This window comes from Chiloscyllium punctatum, chromosome 25, assembly GCF_047496795.1.
Source record: "Chiloscyllium punctatum isolate Juve2018m chromosome 25, sChiPun1.3, whole genome shotgun sequence".
NCBI classification, from domain to species: Eukaryota; Metazoa; Chordata; class Chondrichthyes; order Orectolobiformes; family Hemiscylliidae; genus Chiloscyllium; species Chiloscyllium punctatum.
The window spans coordinates 38,723,458-38,745,115 of NC_092763.1; the positions used below are offsets into that span (position 1 = coordinate 38,723,458).

A 21,658-nucleotide genomic window follows, 5' to 3' on the forward strand; every position below is an offset into this window, starting at 1 on the left:
ATTAAATATTAGCAGCAGTGGAGATTCTTCAGTGAACTTTGAATTTTCTGGCCTTAAGTTTGCTGCAAATGCTTGGTGTTGCCCACGCTGATTCAATTCCTTTCAGTGTCGGAAAAGGATAATGAATTTTCTCCAATAGTCTCCCTACCACTGGTGTGAGACACACTGGTCTCTAAGTCCTTGGTTTATCTCTCCCACCTTTCTTTAAAAGTTGAACTGTATTAGCTGTCCTCCAGTTCTTTGGTACCTCCCCTGTGGCCAGAGAGGAATTAAATATTTAGGTCAGAGTCCCTGTAATTTCCTCACTCACCTCCCAGAACAGCCTGTGATATAACTCATCTGGATCTGGGCCTCTTCCCTCATCTAAGCTCGCCAAAATCTCCAATACCTCCTCACTCTGAATGTCAATCTGTTCACGAATCTCACAGTCTCTCTCCCTGAACTCTGTATGTACATCCTCCTTCACCCAAGTGAAGTCCAAAGTGAAGTGTTCATTTAACATGCAACCAGTTCCTCCAGCTCCATGCCCAGGTTGACCCTTGGTCCTTTATGGGCCTTAATGTTTTCCTGGTTGTCCTCTTCCCCTTAACGTACTTACAGAAATCTTGGGTTTCTCCCTAATTTTATCTGCCACTGTTTTCTTATGTTGCCTCTCCACTTTCCTAACTGTTCTCTTACGTTCTCCCCTGCATTTTCTGTACTCTTTGAGGGTCTCTGTTGATTTGATTGTGATCTGATAGACCAAATCCTAAAGCATCTGACTGTATCATCAAAATCCTTTGGGTACATTTCTGCCAGTCTTCCTTGCTTCTGATTGGAGATTGCTTCTCAATGAGCGTAATACCTTCAACCAATAGTACTACCTGCTTCAGCTCATTGTTCACTGAGCTGCATCTTCACAAGTTCTCAACTCCAGGACCACAGCAATGTCTACTTCAGTGATGTAGAACATACTGTTAACATTTTTCCCTTTGTGTGTCCCTCTGAACTTGGTTTCTCCTAGCTGTGAAATCTCAGTTCATATGCCATGAACATTGTGTTGCTCAGTTTCAGAGCACTTTTCCTTGGGTAATTATTTTCTTTCTGCTTTCCAGGAAAGATCCACTGGTATAAACTGAGCAAGACGATGGATGTTTTGCATCAGTATCAAGTTTTAGCCTTAGATTTATGGTTGTTGGCTTTTTTCTAACCTCCTTCCAGTTCTCAATGGTTTTGCGAACTTACTTTCCCTGGGAACTGGCACGTGCAGCCGTTTAATGCAGCTGTGTGGTTCCCACAGGCAGAATTGTATAAGGGGCTGACAACATGGACTAGATTTGTGGCAGAATCATATGAGATGTCTGATGAGGCCTATCTCAATGTTGGGAGTTACATGCTACATCATTAATGTATTTGCTGAGCGGCTGGGTAGGTTTCTCACTCGGCAACAGTTAAATGTCTTATTAACATCACAACTTTCGTCATTGATCTTCAGCTTCCATCTTACAAACATACTGAACAAGCGAGGCAGCAAGAATTCTCGATATCCAGCTCACAAACTGCAACAGGCTGCATTTCAGGACTGTTTACTCAATCTCTTAGTGTTCAGTCATTTAGCACTGACTGCGCGCCTCATCCATCCCTTGCAATTGTCTGTCAGCACATCGGCACTTCAGCCAAAGGGTGTTAGTGTTGACATTATCTTTTGTGTTGATATGGGGACAGTCTGCTGGTCATGTACATCACTCAGGTTCTGTCTGGGGAGGGGCTTTGTTTGCTGGGTGGCATGGCAAATATTTTTTTTGCGTGGCATAGCAATCTAACACCTACAACATGTGCCAGCTGTCTGTGAGGCAAACACATTATATTTTTATTCAACCAAATACCTATATTGGAAGGTGAGCAGCCTTGTCCAATTTTACATGATTTTACATGATTTATCCCTACTGGACAATGTCAAAATTTGCAGGTGTGCATTGGACATTGGAGACAGAGTAATAGTGGCTTACAGAAGGTGGTTAGGTAGAATGTAGCTAAGAACAGGTAAATGGTGTCATCTGATGGTTAAACAGTGACTAGGTGAGAGAATGGGGTTGTATGTGTCAGGGAGTGTCAGCCATATGCTATGAGCAGTGTGGATTTGAGCCTGCTGTGCTACCACATTGTTAGAGAGGGGCAACAGTGTGCCAGTACTTGACCAGGTCCATACTGGGCTTTTAAAGATGGTACAGGCACAATGGATGCAGGTCTTTCAGGGGCTATCCACTGATTGGAAGTTGTTCTGAGAATGGTGAGCGACAAGAACGTGGGCAAAAGCAATGCCATAACAGTGAGGTAGGTTGTTAATAAGGCGAGTTTAGTAAGAAATCTTACTTGGACTCAAAGCAAAAAACCTTCCAAAAAACTTGCGGCAACTGAACTTAGTCAAAAAAGTAGGATTCAGCTTTATGTCCATTATGATAGCAAACTTTTTATCAGCTTCCATATAATGGATGTTTAGTTCCTTTGGCTTCTCATGTATCCTGGTGCTATGTCTCTGATTGGGTCATCATTTATCATCTATTTCTTTGCACTGAATAATATCTTTATCCCAAGTTGGAACCTTCCTCCCCAGAAACCCTATAGTTTGATCTGTATCAGTGATATTTCCTTTGATTTGGTGAACATATGCTTATGCACAGCTTTTCCACATCTTTTACTCTGCCTGGTGTGCAATTCTCTTTAGCTGTTTTACTGCATCAACTTCGCTGCCATTTTCTTGGATTATACTGAAAGCTGGCCATTTGTAAAATTCGCATCTTCATGAGCCTTTTTGTGAAAAAGGGCAAGCCTCAGTCTTCTCCCAGCTCGATTCCACTCAGACAGACTTCCTTGAGGCACAATACGCTGTGTGTTTCTTTAAGAGACTGGGTCTCTGAAGAAATGCACGGTTGTGTCAAGTTAGGGGGACTAATGAGAAACCAGCAATCAGACCATAATTACCACTCCTCAGAAAATCAAGACTATTATCACTCACCACAGTACAACAGTGAAAATAGCTCCCAGATCAACATAACGACTGCTTCCAAACTCTTCATGAATAATATAACAGGTACAAAACCAAAAAAATGTAAGCCAATTTCTTTCTTTTAAAAGGGAACTTAACAAAATGTACTTCCTCAATCTCTTATTTTTATTCTAATGTTTGATAATTTAAAAATATTACTACACCTCCAAAAGCTTCTAAACTTTACCTCCAATTTCTAGTTGTTTCGAAAAATAAATGCATAAATTCTGTCGTATTATGAGGGAGAAGATCAAGTTTTGTATTGCAAAAATGTTTTCTGCAAGTATTTATCAGTATGGACAAACAACGACCAGATCCCTTTATACACATTGTTGGCTCTGTTTATATATTTCAGCATGCTCTACTTCTCTCTCTAGATTATAAAAATAATGATCCAGTGTATTTTGAAATACCTTGAAAAAATAAAATATATGAATATAGTTATAATCAAAGGAAAATAATGGGAAAGTGATCCTGATGAATTCTGTGAGATTGTCGACAGAGCACACGGTCAGGCTGCTGTATCCTGAGAAGTAATGTCTCTCCACACCTGAGAGGTATGATCAGCTATAATCGCCTCTGTGTAACCATATCAATGTACATACTCAGAGACGACAGCAGCAAAAATACTGTATGTTTGTTTTTACTGTGAAATAATTGTTAATTAAACTGTTTTTAATGTGTCTGAAACCATGTTTTTCTCCTGACTGAAACCAGAAATGTAGGAAATGAAAGGTTTTGGAAAGTAAAGGATTTGAAAAATTTCAGATTTAATTTTACTGTTTCGAGATGCTGTACAAAATAAAACATTTGAGAAGCATCATATTTGGCAAAAATCAATGAATATCAGCCATGTTTTAAAGGTGTTTTATTTCATGTAAATCATACCCATATTTTCTGTTTTGGACTAATATGAAAAGTTGTTCTGCAAACATTTTGAGACATTTCTTTAAAGAAATGTCAGCTGCAAATAAATATAGAGAATTGTGGGGGTGCAAACACCAAGCACCCAGCCATGTATATCCAAACCCTGAAGTTGCTACTTCCTCTTTTGTCTCATGCGTGCAAAGCTCCTGGCTGCGTATTTAGAGAACGACGATTTGTGTTTGTCATGTTTAGTATAGAAAAAGTAACTTTGTGCTTCTTAGCCATTATTTTTAAATGAGACAGAGTAAATTGATAATAAATGTTTGGTTAAAGAAGATGGCAGTGGGTCTACATTCACCGAATGGACTGCAGTAGTTTAAGGCAGCAGTTTCCCACCACTTTCTCGAGGGCAAGTGGGGACTGGCAGCTGGCACTGCCAGCAGTGCCCACATTCCATGAATGAATAAAAAAGCAAGTGGGGTCTCCGGTATTTAAAGATGTTCACAGGACATAGATGTCTAGATGCAGAGATAGTTAGGGAGGAAATTCCAGAGTATAGGGCTGAGGTAGCTGAAAATTCATAATCCGGTTGTGGAGCAAAAGGAGAAGGGGATATAAGCAGTTGGAGTCAGAGAAAAGAGCATTTGGGGATAGTGGCTTTTGTAAATGGGTCTGAAAGTGTTAATTCTGAGGTATGGTGCCATGGAGGTGATGTCATAAGGAGCTGTGGGCAGAACAGGTCAGGATCGCAAATGAGTTAGACCGAGCACATGGTCCTTCTCAAAGTCTCTGTAACAATGCCCATCATATCAATGTGACCTATAACGTGAAGCTAAGATGCAATAAATGATATCCTGTTAACACCAAGGCACTCTTCTTGCTTTACCAGGAAGTGGTTTTCCTCTACCACACGAGAACATGCAGACCCTGCCATTTCCTGTAGTTAAAGAGGATGGGGGCAGCAACTTTCATCATGAGCAGCAGCTCTACAGCATCGTGAGTTGTCATGCACATAAAGCAGGAGAGGGGGGTGGATGTGCAATGCTGTTGCAGATATGGAAGAGATTATTGGGACAAGGAGGACAACTCCGTGATGGATTTAAACAAGAGAGTATTAGCAATAATTGGGAGTACTAGGCACAATTAATGTTTGGCAAAGACAAGGGCAGTAAAAAAGTGGAATTTGTCTTAGGATAGGAAAAACTGAGTTTCACATTAATGTAATTTTACAGAGGGCAATGAATGGAATGCAAGCCAGAAGGGGATCAGAATGGGGTTTTGTTTGATAAGGGGATAATGAATAATGGTTTTAGCAGCACATGGAATGTGATAAGGGTGCAGGTGGACAATAAGAAGTTGAAAATGTAACAAATACAGAACAACCTCGATTATCTGAATGTCACGGGTGGGGAGTATTTTGTTTGGACAATCGAATGTCAGGATAACACAGTTTACCTAAGCAACGGGATCTTGAAATCTTGTTTGGATAATCCGAAATTTTGATAATCAATGTTTGGATAATTGAGGTTGTACTGTATATCGAAAGCAAACTATTTCACAAGTTAATCTTGATAAATACGGAAACACCAATATGCCTGCTTAATTGTGTTAGTTGGTTTGCTGTCTTCCTAATTCTGAGTGATCAAGAGACTTTCTGGAGATGTTCAGCAAATAAAAGAACTCATGAAACAATACATTGCTCACAAAGCAAGCTTTGGCTTGGTTAATGTTTGAATGAATTCTGCTCAATTTCTGATCTATTTTCAGTTAACCCTCACAGATGAGGGAGTTATCTGTAATAAGACAGACAGTAGAAGGTTTCAGAGTGAGCTGGAACTAGATGTTGATCTGTTGCCTCAGCTGAAAAACATTAGTAATAGTTAGCCACTGGATATCTCTGAATCAATACCAAACTAGTTCCAAGTACAGATGTCCAATTTGTTCCCAGAAAGTCACTTAGAGTTGTGGCTCAATAGAGTTACCAATAGAAGTGTGCATCCACACAGGTGTCTCTACAAGAATATTTATAAATATTTTTCACAAATTTTCACTTGCATTTTTTGCAATGGCATTCATGTCACTGTGGCTCTGTTGGTAGCACTGTCACTTCTGCATTGAAAGGTTATGGATTCTAAACACATTCTAGGCCATGAGTACAAAAATTAAAACTGACAGTTCAGTGCTGAGGGAATGCTGCACTGTCAGGTGTGCCATCTATCAGATGTGAGATTAAGCCAAGGTCCAGTCTGCATCTTTAGGTGAACATATGAGGAGCACATGAGGATGTGGCTAGTGACTGTGAATGGTACTAAATAAATGCACTACTTTCTTTTTCTGCAGGGAGTACTTTGCAGCAGAAGCATAACCAAAAAGCATAAGATTCAGCCCTATGTTGGAATTGTGTTAAGTCTTTTAAAGTGTAATATTCGTGAGGCCTAGTGAATCCTCTTGCTACATCTTATCAAACTTGCCTTATTATTTACCTACCACACCAGTATGCCATCTCTGATGTCCAATTCCAGACCTTCCTCAGTACACGCCGTTCCCAGAACAACTCACCACTCAGCAGATATTTGACAAAAGACTGGCACCCCTTGTGGCTGCATCATCTTTGAAAGCTCACTGGGCACCCAGTGCACACTGTGACAAACGCAGTCAGTCTGAAGGTTCCCTGCACAGTTCCTGACATTTGCTCCAGACATGGCAGATGGTGGGGAAATGGGCACCACATTCTGTGGCCCATTGAGTGGAGGCCCTGATAGAAAGGGCAGTGCAGAAACCAGACTTCCTCTTCCTCCACGACTCGCCATAAAGGCTATGACACCAGACCATGGCAGGTTGCTCTGAGGTTACCAATCAGGTCAGTGTAGTTTCTATCATTTGGAGGAATGCTCACCACTATAGGAAAATGGACAATGATCCCCATTCCATTAACATGAGAGCCTCCATCTTCTCCACACCATTTCACACTCACTATCTGTGCATCTGTACCTCTCACCAAGGGTCATGCTCTATCACTCCCACTTGCTGTCACCTAGCCCAACCCTCGAGAGTGCTAACCCTGCATGCTCTCTGCCCTGGCTACCCACTCACTCGGGTCACCTCCCCACCTGCAGCAAAAGCGAAAGCTGTGCCACCCACTTTCATTTCACCTCATACCTGCTTCGCTCTCATTCCAGGAGGAAAACAGACTTCAACAGTGCAGTAAAAGTAAAGATGGGCGATGGCTGCCCAACATTCAACCTCTCATCCTTGCATGGCAAGTATCATGACTCTGACCATGCTGCACGGTTGGCTTACTGCATCCAAGTCGCTGGACTGAAATTGGATGGTGCTCTTGACTTACACTGCCAGGACCCCCTGAGCAAAGGCTAATCTCCTTGAATTGACTGGGGCTGTGAAAACTACAGCAAGATCTCTTGCTATGTGTCTGCATTGAATGGCAAGGCAAAACCTGGTATCGTTGGCTGAGGGAGTAAAGCGCAAGAGGTCAAAGCAAGCCTTCTGTGAACATTCAGAAAGGTTCAGAGTGAGTGAGTGCTGACAAAGCAAGCAATGAGCCAGAAATGCAGCTTGATCCAGTGCATGAACTGTGTTTGTGTCCCTGAGCACATAGTGTATTTACATCAGCAGTATTTTGATGATTGTTGGTGCAACACAATTTGTGCAACATTGTAGTGTAGTAGTGCCTTGTAACTAGATAAGAGATGGGCCGTGAGGGTTCTTTGAAGCTGGCACAGTAGATACCACTACCTATGGACACGGGATGTACCATCTCAGGTGCTCATGGAATATGCCCTGACTTGGTGGTGCCCAGTGTCTCACATGTGAATCTTCAGAGCAAGTGGCAAGCTGAATCTGCCAGGTACCCGCTTTGAATACATGCTGAGTTTCCTTGAAATCTAGCTTGTTTGGTGAGTTGGGTAAGATAGAAAGCTGTATATTAATGAGGCAAGATTTGCTGTCAACAAGGTGTTTAACAAGCAATAATCCCTCTTAATATTTTTTGGCAACTTAGCGCTGCCTAACACGAAACATGCTGCACAGCTTGGGAAAAGATTAAATGAGTTACTCCTGACATCGAAAGGGGCTCACCAGATTTCTTGTCTGATTCTGCTGCAAATCTTACTCAAATTCCTGTAAAATTCCACCTTTTGAGATAAAACAATATTTGATATGCATGACAACTTTTTGAATGCTTTAGGCATTTAAAAAATAAACCTTTAGATCAGGAGAAGCAAGCGAGTTAATAGTTGTTGGTTTCTATTGTGTGTAATTGAACTTGGAGCAGCAGGTGGTGATTGTAGGGGAGAGTACTGAGCATGCGAGTATGAACAGTTGTGCCAGGACCCCAAGCAGCAAGTGGTGACAGTGAGGGAGGGCAGCTGGAGGGCTCAAAAGGATTTTCTCTGAAAAAAGAAGGCGCTGTTGGGGTAAGGAGGGAAAGAAGACTGACATAGTCAAAGGATTCCTTACCCCAGTGTAAACCATAGGCTTCATTCCATGTAAACTTTTTTTCTTTTCATGTTTGCAATGTTCTGATGCCAGCAGAAAAAAAAGAATCCCTGCTTTATGCTGTTTGGGTCATTTATGTATTCAAATCACTTATTACGTTTCTGGCACAGTTGGCAAGATTCCAAAGCATGAGCACTGAGTCAAGGCTGATGAGGTTGAAAGGTGCCAGGCTGAGAGTAGTGATGGAGGAGTCAAAACTGGCAATATTCATGACGGAGGCTGAAACTTTTATGGGACCATTGGAGGCTCTTGTAGCAGCAGAATGAAGTGGACCTTTCGGCAAACCAAGATAGAGGCTCTCTATGTGCCTTCTCATGATCGGATATCCTACTTGCCGATGAGTAGGAAGCTGGACAGATTCGGTGAAGTTCAGAAACACCCAAAGATCAGTAATTGAAGATTGGACTGATGAACACAGCTGGTGATGGTGTCCAGTTGCTTCAAAATGAGTTTTTAAAAATTCTTTCACAGGATGTGGGTGGAGCTGCCGAGCCAACATTCATTGCCCAACTCTAATTGCCCAGAGTGCAAGTAAGAGTTAACCACATTGCTATTGGTCTGGAGTCACAAGTAGGCCAGAACAGGTAAATATGGCAAATTTCACGCACTAAAAGGATTAGAGTGAGCAGGTAGCATTCATGATTGACATTACATGCGGGAGAGCTTATTTGGAAATATTGGGAAAAGGTACAGTTGTTCAAAGAACCCCAGAGCCTGCACAGGACCCTTGAACTTTTCAGGCTGCTTTTTTACCTGCCTGCATCATGACTGTTATCAAAAGCTTATGTCAGTTATCCCCAACTGATCAACCTCAGCCTTGCAACAGTGTCAAATATAGCAGAGTTCTCACTTTGTGTAACACTGGGAGAAAAGGATAGGGTACCCATGCAGGTCACCAGTGTCAATGACAAAGATGCTTACCTCCAATCAGAATGCCTATAGATGTCCTTTAAAGCTGCCACTATCATTGATGTGGCCTTACTGGAGGAGTTATCTTGAATCTCATTTCAAGGATGGATGTTGGCGAGTTGGAGGCGACCCTAAGGAGGCAGCTTGTTTGTATTCTCATAAAGTATGGGCAACTTCCAGTAAAGGCAATAATGGCATAGATAATGTGACCTGGTAAACCTCAGGATTGTGACTGCAGATGACCATCCAGTAAAGATTCCTTACTGCCATGTCCAACAGCATTGCTGGGAAGAGGTCCAGGACTAACTGCAGAATTCTTTGGTGTAAAGTGACATCTGACGGTCATAAAGTCTGCATACCTCCCCCACAGTCCTTGTGAGGAAGAAAGTTGAAAAACTGAATAGCTGTCTTGATTACTGTCACCTCAATGCAAAAGTCTATCAGGATGTTTACCCTTGCTTAGGATTGAGAAAGTGTTGCAACTTCTCAAATACATGAAGTATTTCTGTAATCTTGATTTGGCTCATGATTATAACCAGCTACTAATCACTAAACAAGACATTGAAAAGGTGAATTTTGAACTTTACAATGCTGAAGAATGCAGTTTGGGCTGTGCAAAGTCCCTGTCACCTTCATGCGTGAGATGGATAAACCTTTTGGCACCTTAATTTTCAGTCCCTTGTTATATATCTCTATATTAATTATCTTCAATTCAACATTTAAGGAGACCGTTGCAAGACTCAACACGTGAGCAAGCTTGATTCAGTTTAACATGGAAGTCAAACCAGAGAAGTGTCAACTTCTTTCAGATAAAAGTACAGTATCTTGGGCACTTTGATACTTAAAGAAGGCATTACTCTTGATGATGAGAAATCCAAAAGGTGGAGGGGTGGTCTGAACCGCAGATGGGAAGGAAACTATATGGTTTCCTGGTTCAGTGGGTTGTTCAAGGCTATGCACAGGTGGTCACCCCACTCTACAATTTGCTAAGGAATGCTGAAGCAATGGTTAGGAAAAGGTTTACGAGGCATCATATGCCATTGAGCATCACAGTAAATTAGACTTCAACATGTTCACCCTCAAGCAGAAGCATGTCTTATCATATGTCTTTATATGGAGAATTACTTCAATTTGAAACACGAACTACCAGCTTTGAAGTAAGCTATTTCCCGGAAGTTCAAAGACATTCTGACCAGTCCAGAATTTGAAGTGTTTACAGACAACAACCCACTTAGCTACTTTCAAATGTCTACTAAAATAGGAGCAAAACAGGCCCAATAGGCCACTGAACTAGCATAGTTTTGATTCCTGATCTAATACACGTTAGGCAAAAGTAATGTAAACGCTGATGCCCTTAATTTGAAGGCTGACCATAACAGAGAATTTACCTTTGTTCAACTGAAAGGATTATAGCTGATGCCATGCTTCAGTCAAAGGCAGCATTCTGACCCTGATTCCCTGTGACATTCAGACTATGAGTCAGTGGACTGCACCAATACACTTATGAGTGAGAGTCAAAATATGTTCAACAAGTAAAGCCAGGTGTAATGTCACTATTACCATTTATCTCAATTAATTTATGTGGGTATCAGCCCAACATCCATCATCTGCACACCATCGAGTCAGTGTCCAAACAGACACTGAAACTGCTGGGTTGCTGGAAGAGATTCAAGGAGCAGGATGGAGTCCTCCATCAGCCGATTCATGACAAGGTGAGGGGTGAGGCAACTCATCAAGTGTCAAGTGTTGGTAACAGTTCATGATCAAGCAAGACACCAACTGATGGAAAAGTTGACTGCCTGAACCAGACAGTAGTGTTATGACCTATTAATTTCTCTATTAAGACATCATATAATGTCCCAGTAGCAGATTAGTGGTTGGAAAAACTGGCAGATTTCATTTTCTTCTCATCTCTTTTGTGTAATACTTTACCTTTTAACTAAGAGGCTGCACAGAATATCTATTTCAGCACTCCTGCCCAAAACAACCACCTTACGAAGGAGCAGCATTCCAAAAGCTAGAGCTTCCAAATAAACCTGTTGGACTATAACCTGGTGTTGTGTGATTTTTAACTTTGTACACCCCAATCCAACACCGGCATCTCGACATTACTTATTCCAATTGTGAGAAAGATAGTTTCACTTGCCCTTTGTTATACCTTCCCTCATTGTGGATTTGATCTCCATTTCTATTTTCCTCTCTATTTTGATCTCTTCCCGCCCACAGCCCACCTGAGGTTGGAAAATGTCTCTATAAACAGTTATGGACATTATAACAGCTTATTATCATGGTTTAACTGGAACATATTAATGTTAAAGAAGCTGCTTAATCAACTGATTTACTCTTTTTACAGAGAATCCTAATTTTGTACAAGCAGTGAACTGCAGTTTGAATGCACATAGCTTTAGAAGTATGATGACATACATGCAATTTCTGTTTTTCCAGTTTGTTCTTTATTTCAATTCAAATCATCTGCACAAAATCATCTCTGAAATTAGCATTTAAAGAACCTTAGTTGAATCGAGAAATTAATTCCAGTATGGACATTTGGAGACATTTTATTTAAGTATATGTGCAAGTTTTTATTGATGCAAGTGTAACTCGCAGTACTTTGATTCACACTTCACTTTAGCAAAGAAGCTTGCAGGCAGAAGTATAATTGTCTGATGAAGAGGTTAACCACTTCCTGCCAGACGCCCTATTTTCAATTTTCACAGTAACTGCTTCATAATTTCTTTAATTTTCAATGATATAAATTTTAATAAAATGCAATTGAAATAGAAGCTTGTTTTATTGATAGTTAACTATGGTCTAACAGATTCCTGACTTGCCTTACTTCCTTTAATGTGACTTGAATTGGGGAAAAACAAGTGTTGTCACTCATAGGGTTGCAGTGTTCTGACAGTTGGAGCAGTGATATTTTTGCATATGAATCATGAGCAAATACGAGAGTAGAAGCTTCTTACTCATACTAATAATGTACGTTGTTTGTGCAAGAAGCTCAAAGCAAGTATTATAATATTGATAAATGGCTATCTTGTTGAGTTGTTTTTGGGTAAAACTCACAATTTTAAGTTTTTATTCTGAAGAGAAAGTTCCTGTGATATGATATAGAACAGGTTAATATTACCTTCCAATCTCAACTACAGAGCTGTTGCAATAACACAAAGGAGGAATTCTGCTCTCAGATGTGAAACAGCACTACTTCCAGGCAAGGCCAAGATCTGACTAGGATGTGATTTTGAGAGAAAACTTATTGCTGATATAAGACGTGAAAACATTTAGTGCTGAAAATCTCTCTTTTTAAATTTTATCCCCCTTCTGTCCTGAAAGACTTCTCATTGTGACGTGGTTCTGCGACCAATTCTGAGAGAGAAAAATAACAATATGCAAAACAACAAAGACTACTGCCATTTGGTGCTCAGTCTAGACAGTTAGTATATTTTACAGGTGGATCTTTTAGACTAAATTTAGTTTATTTCTGTGTACATTTACAGAAGAGCAAACCTCAGAACAACAGTTCATAGCAGCCAAGCTTCAGAAACAGTTTCGGCATAAAGCTATCTATATATGATACAAACCTAGTGAACTGGTCACCTTCTACATGGGGGTGCTTTTACTATGAGGTCAGCAATTAATTCTACCTTGTTGGTCAAAGCCAGGTCTAGAAAATCCTGTTCTCCATTTGGTGCCATAACATGCAGGTCTAAGAAACTGTAGTGAAAACATTCAATGGATCCTAATCTAGACTACCTTTTCCCATCTGATTTTTACCAGTCTATATGTAAGTTAAAATCCCTCAAGATAATGGCAGTACCGTTTTGACAAGCCTCTTTATTCCTCTCTCGATAACATGTTCCACTACGTGGTTACGATGAGGAGATAACTCCCACAGGTGACCTCTTGCCTTTATCATTCCTCATCTCTACCCAGACTGCTTCTCTGTCCTGGTTTCCTGAATTTAGGTTATCCTTCTATATTGTGGTAATATTGTCTTTAGTTAATAGAATCACTCTTGCACCCTTTCCTAGCTTCCTATGTTTCCTAAATGTTACACATCCTTTAATATTCAGGTCTCAATCTCAGTCATCCTGCAGCCATGTTTCAGTTATGGCCATTAAATCATGTTTATTTATCTCAATTTATATTACTAGTTCATCGGTTGTGTTTTGAATGTTAAAGTACATTTGAATGCATTCAAATACAGTGCCTTAAGTTTTGCCCATATATTATTTTTGTAACCTCTGGACTTATTTGCTGAATTGTTTTTAGATCTGTATACTCTGTCCTTTCTTGTCATTGTCTGTTTATCATTTCCCTCATTAATTCCTTCCTCTGTTGCCTTTTCCCCACATATTGATTAGTTACATCCCTTTACAACTTTCCAAATTTTGGCCCTTGCACCCACTATTTCGTTAAAAATCTACTCTACTTCCTTGGTTATGCTATTTGCAAGAACACCAGTCCCAGTATGGTTCAGGTATAGACCCTCCCAATAGTATAGATCTCACTTTCTCCACTATTGGCGCCAAGGGCCCCATGAACTATTACCCAGCTCCCCCCAGACTAGTCTTTCAGCCAGGCATTCATATCTCTAACCTTGTTTCCTCTATGCCATGTTACATTTGGCTCAGGTAATAAACTAGAGATTATTCCCTCTGAAGTTCTGCTTCATGATTTGCTGCCTAACTCCTCATACTGGCTATGCAGAACCTCTTTCCTAGTTCCACCTATGTCATTGTGCCGATATGGACCACAACAACTGGATCTTTGGCTTCCCACTGCAAGTTCTTCAGTCTAGAGGAGATAACGAGAATCTTGGCACCAGGCAAACAACACAGCTGGCTGGACTCTTTGCTGCAAAGAAGTGTCAATCCCGTGACTATGCTGTCCCCTACTACCACTACTTCTGGTTCCCCCCATTGTATGGTTCCCTCTATCACATGATCATTCAGCACATTCAATCCACTCCTCTGCTCTCCTCCAAACAAAGAGAACCTCCAACCTGTTGGACAACTGCAGAGGCTGGCACACCTGTTCTCCTGTCCTCTGAGTCCCTTCAGCTGCCAAATAATTTCAAATAAACAATCTCTTTTCTGTCTCCTTCTCTGAATACAATGCAAATACAAATCATTTTTATTGGTACTAAAGCTAAACAGTTATTCAGATTTCCTCCCGTTTCCCTTAGTCTTCTGTCGGATTGTTTTGTGTAAAACAATGTGGTAAATCAGATGTATTAAGAGTTCAAGTTAAGAGCATCTCTTGATGGGCAACTTTCAAAGGTAAATATAAATCATTTGTAGGTATTGAGTTCCATCAAAAATAAACATTAAATTCTCTTTTATTTTTCACATTAGAAATGTTAATGCTACATATTGTGGTCGATTCAGATTGTATCCTGCAGCCAATATTTATGCATGCATACTGCACCTAATCAGGTTATTTAAATGCAAGCTAAAAACCATAAACTGATGTTGCAGACCTGTGCAAATGAAATACTTGTGAACAAATTGAAATGTCTATGTAGTTAAATTCACTTAGTTTCTTTTCAGTGAAAGAAAGCTAGGGAGAGTCACTGCTGATAGTGAAACCAATGAGTCTTTAAAAAAATCACCGATTCCTGAATTAGTGAAAAGTCCTGAATTCTTTTGGTCACACAATAGAGATTCTTGCCTCTCTCTGCCCTTTACATTACTATTATCCCAGTCTATATTCATGTAAGTAAACTACCACATTACAATTCATGCAACTTTGTGTAATTTCCTTGTACTAGTTCATAGCCTGTACACTATACCAAAGAATGGAATTGCATTTTTTTGTTCCTTGGCTCTAGCCAAAGATTCAATCCTTGACCCCTCTAGGCCAGCATGATAATCTCTATGTAATCACTCTGCTAAGTCTTTCCCTCTTCCTTCTTTTTCTATCTTTCCTGAATAACTTCAGTCCAGGAATATTGATACTCAGGCTGCTCTTTTAAGATAAAGCAAAGGACTGCAGATGTGGGAAACATGAAACAAAACAGAAATTTCTGGAGAAACTCAGTAGGTTTGGCAGCAGGGTTAACATTTCAAATCTGTGATTCTGTGTTCTGAAGCAGTCTTACAGGACTTAAAATGTTAAGTCTGCTTTCCCTGCACAGATGCTGCCAGAGTTGGTGGGTTCCTCCAGCAATTTCTGTTTTTATAGCCTTCTTTGAGTCAGGTTATCTTTACAGCCAGTTTCCACACAGCAATCTGCCGCAACTCACCAATGTTATTTGCCAGATTTTGAGCATTCACACAGATGCACATTAATCGTAATTTAAACATTATTACTTCCTCCCTTACTCTGAACCCACCTAATAATTTACCATTGCCTGTTCTTGCATTATCTTTTTTTTTCAATATTCTGTGTCCCTTGATAATTCTCCTGGTTGCGACCCACCTGCCAAATTGGTTTACGAAATCCCAATTATGAAACAAAATTTTGATTCCAAACCACACAAACCACACTTGACTGAAGCCATGTTAAGTAGTGTCTTAAAGAACAAATCATAGGTGAAGAGTCAGTGTTATGGAAAAGGGGAGAGAAATAAACTCAACTTTTAAAATTTTTCTCCTCTTCTGTCCGGTAGCTTAGATGCTTTTAAATTTTAAAATTTTTCTTCCTTCATTTTCTTTTCAAATTAGGCTGTGGTATGTGTTCTCACAAATTCTGTCATGTTCAATTTTTACATGACACACAACAAACTCTGTTCAGCATTAAAGTTAAAAATTTAAGGCCTCAACATAGAATTCACCAGCTTGCAAATGTCTCCACCCCCACCTCGTCCCAGGTCCAGCCCTCCCTCTCTACCCAGCCTCCCCTGACCTGACCTAACCTGTCATCTTCCTTCCCACCTATCTGCCCCACCCTTCCCACTGACAATCTCTAGCAGCTACTACCTGCATTCACCTATCGCCATCTCACCTACCTTTTTCACAAGCCACCCCACTCCCCTGATTTATTTCTCAGCCCCTTCCCGCTTCCCAGTTCTGATGAAGGGTTCTGCCTGAAATGTTGACAGTCCGACTCCTCTAATGCTGCTTGACCTGCTGTGCTTTTTCCAGTTCTGCATTTTATCGACTGATTTTCCAGCATTTGCAGTCCTCACTATCTCCAAGGTATGATTTACTCAAGTATCCAGGGATGATTTTCACCATTCAGTCAGTCAGTCAGACAGACAGACAGACACACACACACAATCAAATAAAAAGATGGAAAAGTTGATTTAAGATGATTGAAAACTCAAAGATATGGACATGAATTCATGTGATTTTTGACGGAATCCAAACCATTGGCATCCAGTGAAGGTTGTTATGTAGGCTGAGAGTTGAGTTGGGTGTAGTTGGCTGACGTTGCAACATTCTTTTCAAAGGGTAACCAAAAGGGAAAAGGTGAGAGAAATAAATAGAATGTTTTTATTTTTCTTCACAACCACCAAAAGTGAGGTGAGTGGATTTGGGAATGCTCAAAAGGCCAGAATTCATGAAGCATTGAAATTTCAATGGTGGTGGTGGGAGTGGAGATGGAGCTGTAGCTGCAGCAGTGGTACTGTAAGGCTGGAGTAGGTCACAGAGATATGGAGGAGTGAGACTATGGATGGACTTGAAATTAAGAATGAAAGCTTTCAAGGTGGTATGCTGATGGGACTGTAGGATTTGGTGTGAGTTCAAAAATGGACAGCTGAGGCTTTAATAACCTCAAATTTGCCAAGGTCATTGGAGGTCACCTAGAGGTCAAGTCTGGAGCTAACAAAAGCATGGATAATGATTTTAGCAATGTTAGGAAACTTCCCTTGATGCCACCTGTAAATGTTTCAAACAACCTGGTTCAGCTTCAGAGAATTAGCAGAAAGAGGATTGAGTCAACAGAGATGGAACAAAGTCTTTGAAAACAGAAGACTACGTTGTCTTTTGATGTTTAATTGGACAGAATTCAATATGGCCTTCACTAGATGTTGGACAAGCTATCTGATTGGGTGGTGGAAGGGGAGTAGAACCAGAGACTGTGAATATACATATGGAAAACTAATGCTGCATTTTTGGATGATGATACCAGCATATTATAAGTGCAGCATATAGATGAGAACTAGGGGTAGTTAAAATGAAGTAGCGTGTGGAAATTATCGTTCAAATTTTGTTGGTTGTGTACAACTAGCTTTTTGTGCTGTATGAAGCACAGCCACATACATGGGCATTTTAAAGAGAATGTTGCTTGTGCACTAAATATTCTCTGCATAACGCTTAATTTCTGAATGTTTTGCAGATGTGCACTCATGCAACTTGGAGGGGATAATCGTAAAAACTACAGAAAAGGCAAATCTGAAAGCTACTTCAAGAGAACTTTGTAGAATAATGAAGCACAGATTGAGATTCTAAAGGGCAAAATCTTGGATCAATTTGCTGAGGTACTTCTTCATGAAATGGATGGTCAACACAAGGAACATTTAGACAGCCCAAGGGAAACAGCCCTTTCAGGATCGAATTTTCCATTGGGTGTATGGTCTGGATACGACAACATAAAAGTTAGTGGTGTGCCAGTCTCTGCTTTGCTGAGGTAATTTAGCAATTGTTGCGTCCTTAATTGACTTGAGGCAGGTTTCCAGCCCTCTTCAAACCTTTTTGAAGAGGAAGTCTCACTGCTGAGAGCAGCTGGCCAAGAAGAGTGCTGGAAACTCCCTTGTCCAGCTGCACCACCAGAAGTGCTGACTGGGGATTGTAAGAAGAGGCTCTGATGGAACCCTGATTCAAAGGTAAATCTGGGCTCTTTCTGGGGCAAGGCTGGTAAGCCCTGGCCAGCCTGGGAATGTCAGGGAAAGGAAGAATATAGATGTGGAATAGGGGTTGATCTCCAATTCACAGAGTATCCGTTTCAGAGGAAGGACGATTCCAATCCAGATTAGTTAAAGAGAATGAAAGTGAGGTGCTTTTTTTTGGCAAAAGTAATTCACTCTTCTTGTGATCTCTCAATGAGATTACTGACCTCATCCAAAGAAATGTTGAAATAGGAATGAAATACAAAACAATTCTTATTATTCTGAGATGTGAATTTGAATCCACTGGATAGACTGATCAGGTGAGATTCTCTTCATTCAGATTACTATGATAATTCACAGTAATCCATTCTCTGTAATTATATTTCTGCCTTTGTCTAATGTGTATCTCATACATAGGTTAGAAAGTAAATAGAACACAAAAAGGTGGACATTTATGAAATGGTATTGGTATCAGGAAAAATCATCCATGTGGAGAACATATTTGGAAATATTGGCCACATTTTCCAAGTTTCTGATATTCTGTACTGTGTCTGCATTTGTAAAACTGATTTATGCTGTCACTTTGCAAAAATAACTTGAAACTTTTATGACAAAAGGAAAATAGTCTCCAAACATTGGAAACACTTTTGTGAAGTTAATTTTGTTCATCTTCTTTAACTGAATGATTTCATAGGCTCCATACCATAATTCCAAGGAACTGTGACTTAAAGGATGGCTGCTATCAAACCAAATCGCTATCTGGAAATTGATGTAGTATGGAAGGACGCATTAATACCAAGACACAATGAGGAAGATTCATGGGGACATTTTTTTAAACTATGATTTTAATATACATAGTACAACTATGAAATTTTAAGATCTCTCAATCTTAAACAAAACACAGAACAACGTGGGGGAAATTAACACTCCCCAGACAGCAGGAAAGTAGTGGGAGCTGAGTTAAAATGGAGTAACTTAATTTCCCACTCCATTCTCATGGATTTTTCATTTTCATGTCATTAGTTTAGGCTGCAGATGAAGCTTGTGCTAAAACTAGTGGGAGCCCTATAATATGTCCAACCTCTTCAAAATGATGTGCATGGTAGTCTGGTGACACTTTCTCCAGGAGAAGGCATTGGAAAGCCAGCATAGTCATCTGAGGAAAGTTTTTAAAAACTCTCCTTATGAGGCCAAGGGGAAGCAGTACCAAACAGGGCAAGTCCATGCTTCTGTCGCACTCCCTCCATTTCCCCTCTTCTAATCAATGAAGCCTTGACAATACCCCATTTCAGAAAGTACACTGTTGTTGGCAGCCTTCTCTGGGCCCCTGAACTTGCCTGGTCACCACAGCCATCTATTGCTTTTTTCACTCACATTCAAACTTCAAGCCTTTTCTCTTTCATAAGCTTTATGAAATCGCATTAATTTTATCAATGCAATTAGTCAGTTCTCCTCAGTAAGTGTGAAATTTCAGACTCGGGGCACAGATATCTGTGTGAGTTCTCTTAATTTTCATAGAGGTATGTGGAAAGTCTCAAAAAATGTCCTGAATGTACACATTTTTCATCAGGAATACTATGGATCATCCACATACATTAGTAGATGATACAGAGACTTCCTGCAGAAATTAACTATTTTATTGCATGGCCTTCCATTGCACTTTCTGTGAAACTTCAGGGTAAGGGAGGCTAAGGTTTTCTGGTGGAGACTAGAGCTGTACTATTTATACTTGGTCCAAAAGAAAGTCAAAAATTACCTTCTGAATCACAATCCTTCTTCTGGCAGCCTTGACTTCTCAGGAAAGCGATTATAGTACTTCCATAAACTCAGGCCTCTGAGTATAGGGCGAACTGATGTCATCAGGGCGTGTTTTGCATATTTACTAAAGTCCCACAGCTCTTCTGCTGGTCATTTTCTTGAGTGTTCAAAACAAGAGTCTGAGGGGTTCCTATGTTTTTGGAGGTTCTGTTTTTTGGATATGACTAAACCAAGGTCCTGCTCCCTCCGGTGGACATAAAAGATCCCCTTGCATTATTTCAAAGAATACCAGGGGAATTTTCTCCCGTGTTATCCCTCAATCAACATCACAAAAACATATTATCTGGTCATGATCACAATCCTGTTTGTTGGAACTTACAGTATATAATTTGGCTGCTGCATTTCCTACATTATAACTGTGACTATATTTCAGTACTTCATTAGTGGTAAAGTGGTTTGAGACCTACAGTGGCTTTAAAAGATACTAGATAACTACAAGTATTTAAGTCTTTAATATTCAGATGTGTCTCATACTTTAAGAGAAGTTATCAATCTTAAATCATAAGTTAATATTGAGTCAGGAAGGTTAACGGATGATTTGTTGCTTGTTTTTGAAAAGCCTGCAGCAGGTGATTTCCATTTGGTGCAACACCTCATTTTAAGCCGAGTAATTCAGTAACAAGTGCTTTCCCGTTTAAACAAAACTTGAATTCAGAACTCAGTTACTGTGAAAGATTTGCATTATATGAAATGCTTTTTCTTTGCAATTATCAGTGATACTTATCTCTGACTCAGAACATTATGGTTTCAACCCTGCTACCATAATTCATAATATAGGTTAGCACTTGAGATTGTTTTACGTTTAGGAAAATTACACGGTTGCTTGATTTGAGATACAAAGGACAGAATGTTGGACCACTTCTGACAGTGAGTGCCTTAAGTAGAAAATAGTTCTTTCTGCAGATTTAATGTATACACCACTTTGATCATATAAAAGTATCTTATAAAACTTAATTCGATAATAACATCAATACAGGTTTAACTTAAGTCAGAAAAAAAACCTACTTCAACGACTACTCATTTGTCTAATAGCTAAACAACCAATGTGTAAAGCATACTTTAGTTAATGTGCAATCAACATGTGGAACCGATATTTGTACTAGGCAATGAACACAGACCACTCTGAACTGTGAATGAATAACTTGAACTAATCGGAATTTTTTACAACTATACTGTTGAAACACTGTTAACATCTGTGATGTAGACAGTTATTGCGTGGTGTGACTAAAAGATTGCCCAAAATGTAGTCGTGCAGCACCACATAGCTCATCCTCAAACTGTAAAACATCTTCAGTTGATTGTAATTAATGTCACCATAAATGTTAGTTAATTAAATGCCCTTACCTTTGGTTTTCGATTTTGTTCCTTCTCTGATGCATTGGATGGTTTTCTTCGGAGCATTTTTTTTGTTCAGAGAATGAAAATAAGAAAAGGTTATATATTAGAGATGTTATGCTTAACTGAAGGAATCTGAGTCACAGGAAGGGGAGTCACATGGCACATTTTTACCGCAACAAAATGGTGTTGGCTGCAACTCGGACGTCAGTCTTCAAACTCTACCAGGAAGGAAATAACAAGTTTTACTGAGGGCTATGCTCACTTGCACAGCAACAGAATCAAGATGTTAAAAATGACAAAGTTATTAATATTAAAACAAATGTTTTAGCTTTGAATGTTGCAATTATTTTTAAAAATACATTGCATTATATATCGCAGCCAATTAAATATATTAAAAATGTATGTTAAAT

General features: G+C 39.8%; 1 protein-coding gene across 1 annotated transcript in view; it reads right to left on the bottom strand.

Annotated features, from left to right (window-relative positions):
- Window positions 1–21,387, bottom strand: part of sash3 (SAM and SH3 domain containing 3) — a 70,405-nt gene extending 49,018 nt beyond the window's left edge. Inside the window, exon 1 of the mRNA XM_072595072.1 lies at window positions 21,255–21,387. Coding sequence (XP_072451173.1) covers window positions 21,255–21,311 — 57 coding nt within the window. The 5' untranslated portion in view covers window positions 21,312–21,387. The remainder of the gene's footprint in view (window positions 1–21,254) is intronic.
- Between the last annotated feature and the right edge of the window lie 271 nt (window positions 21,388–21,658).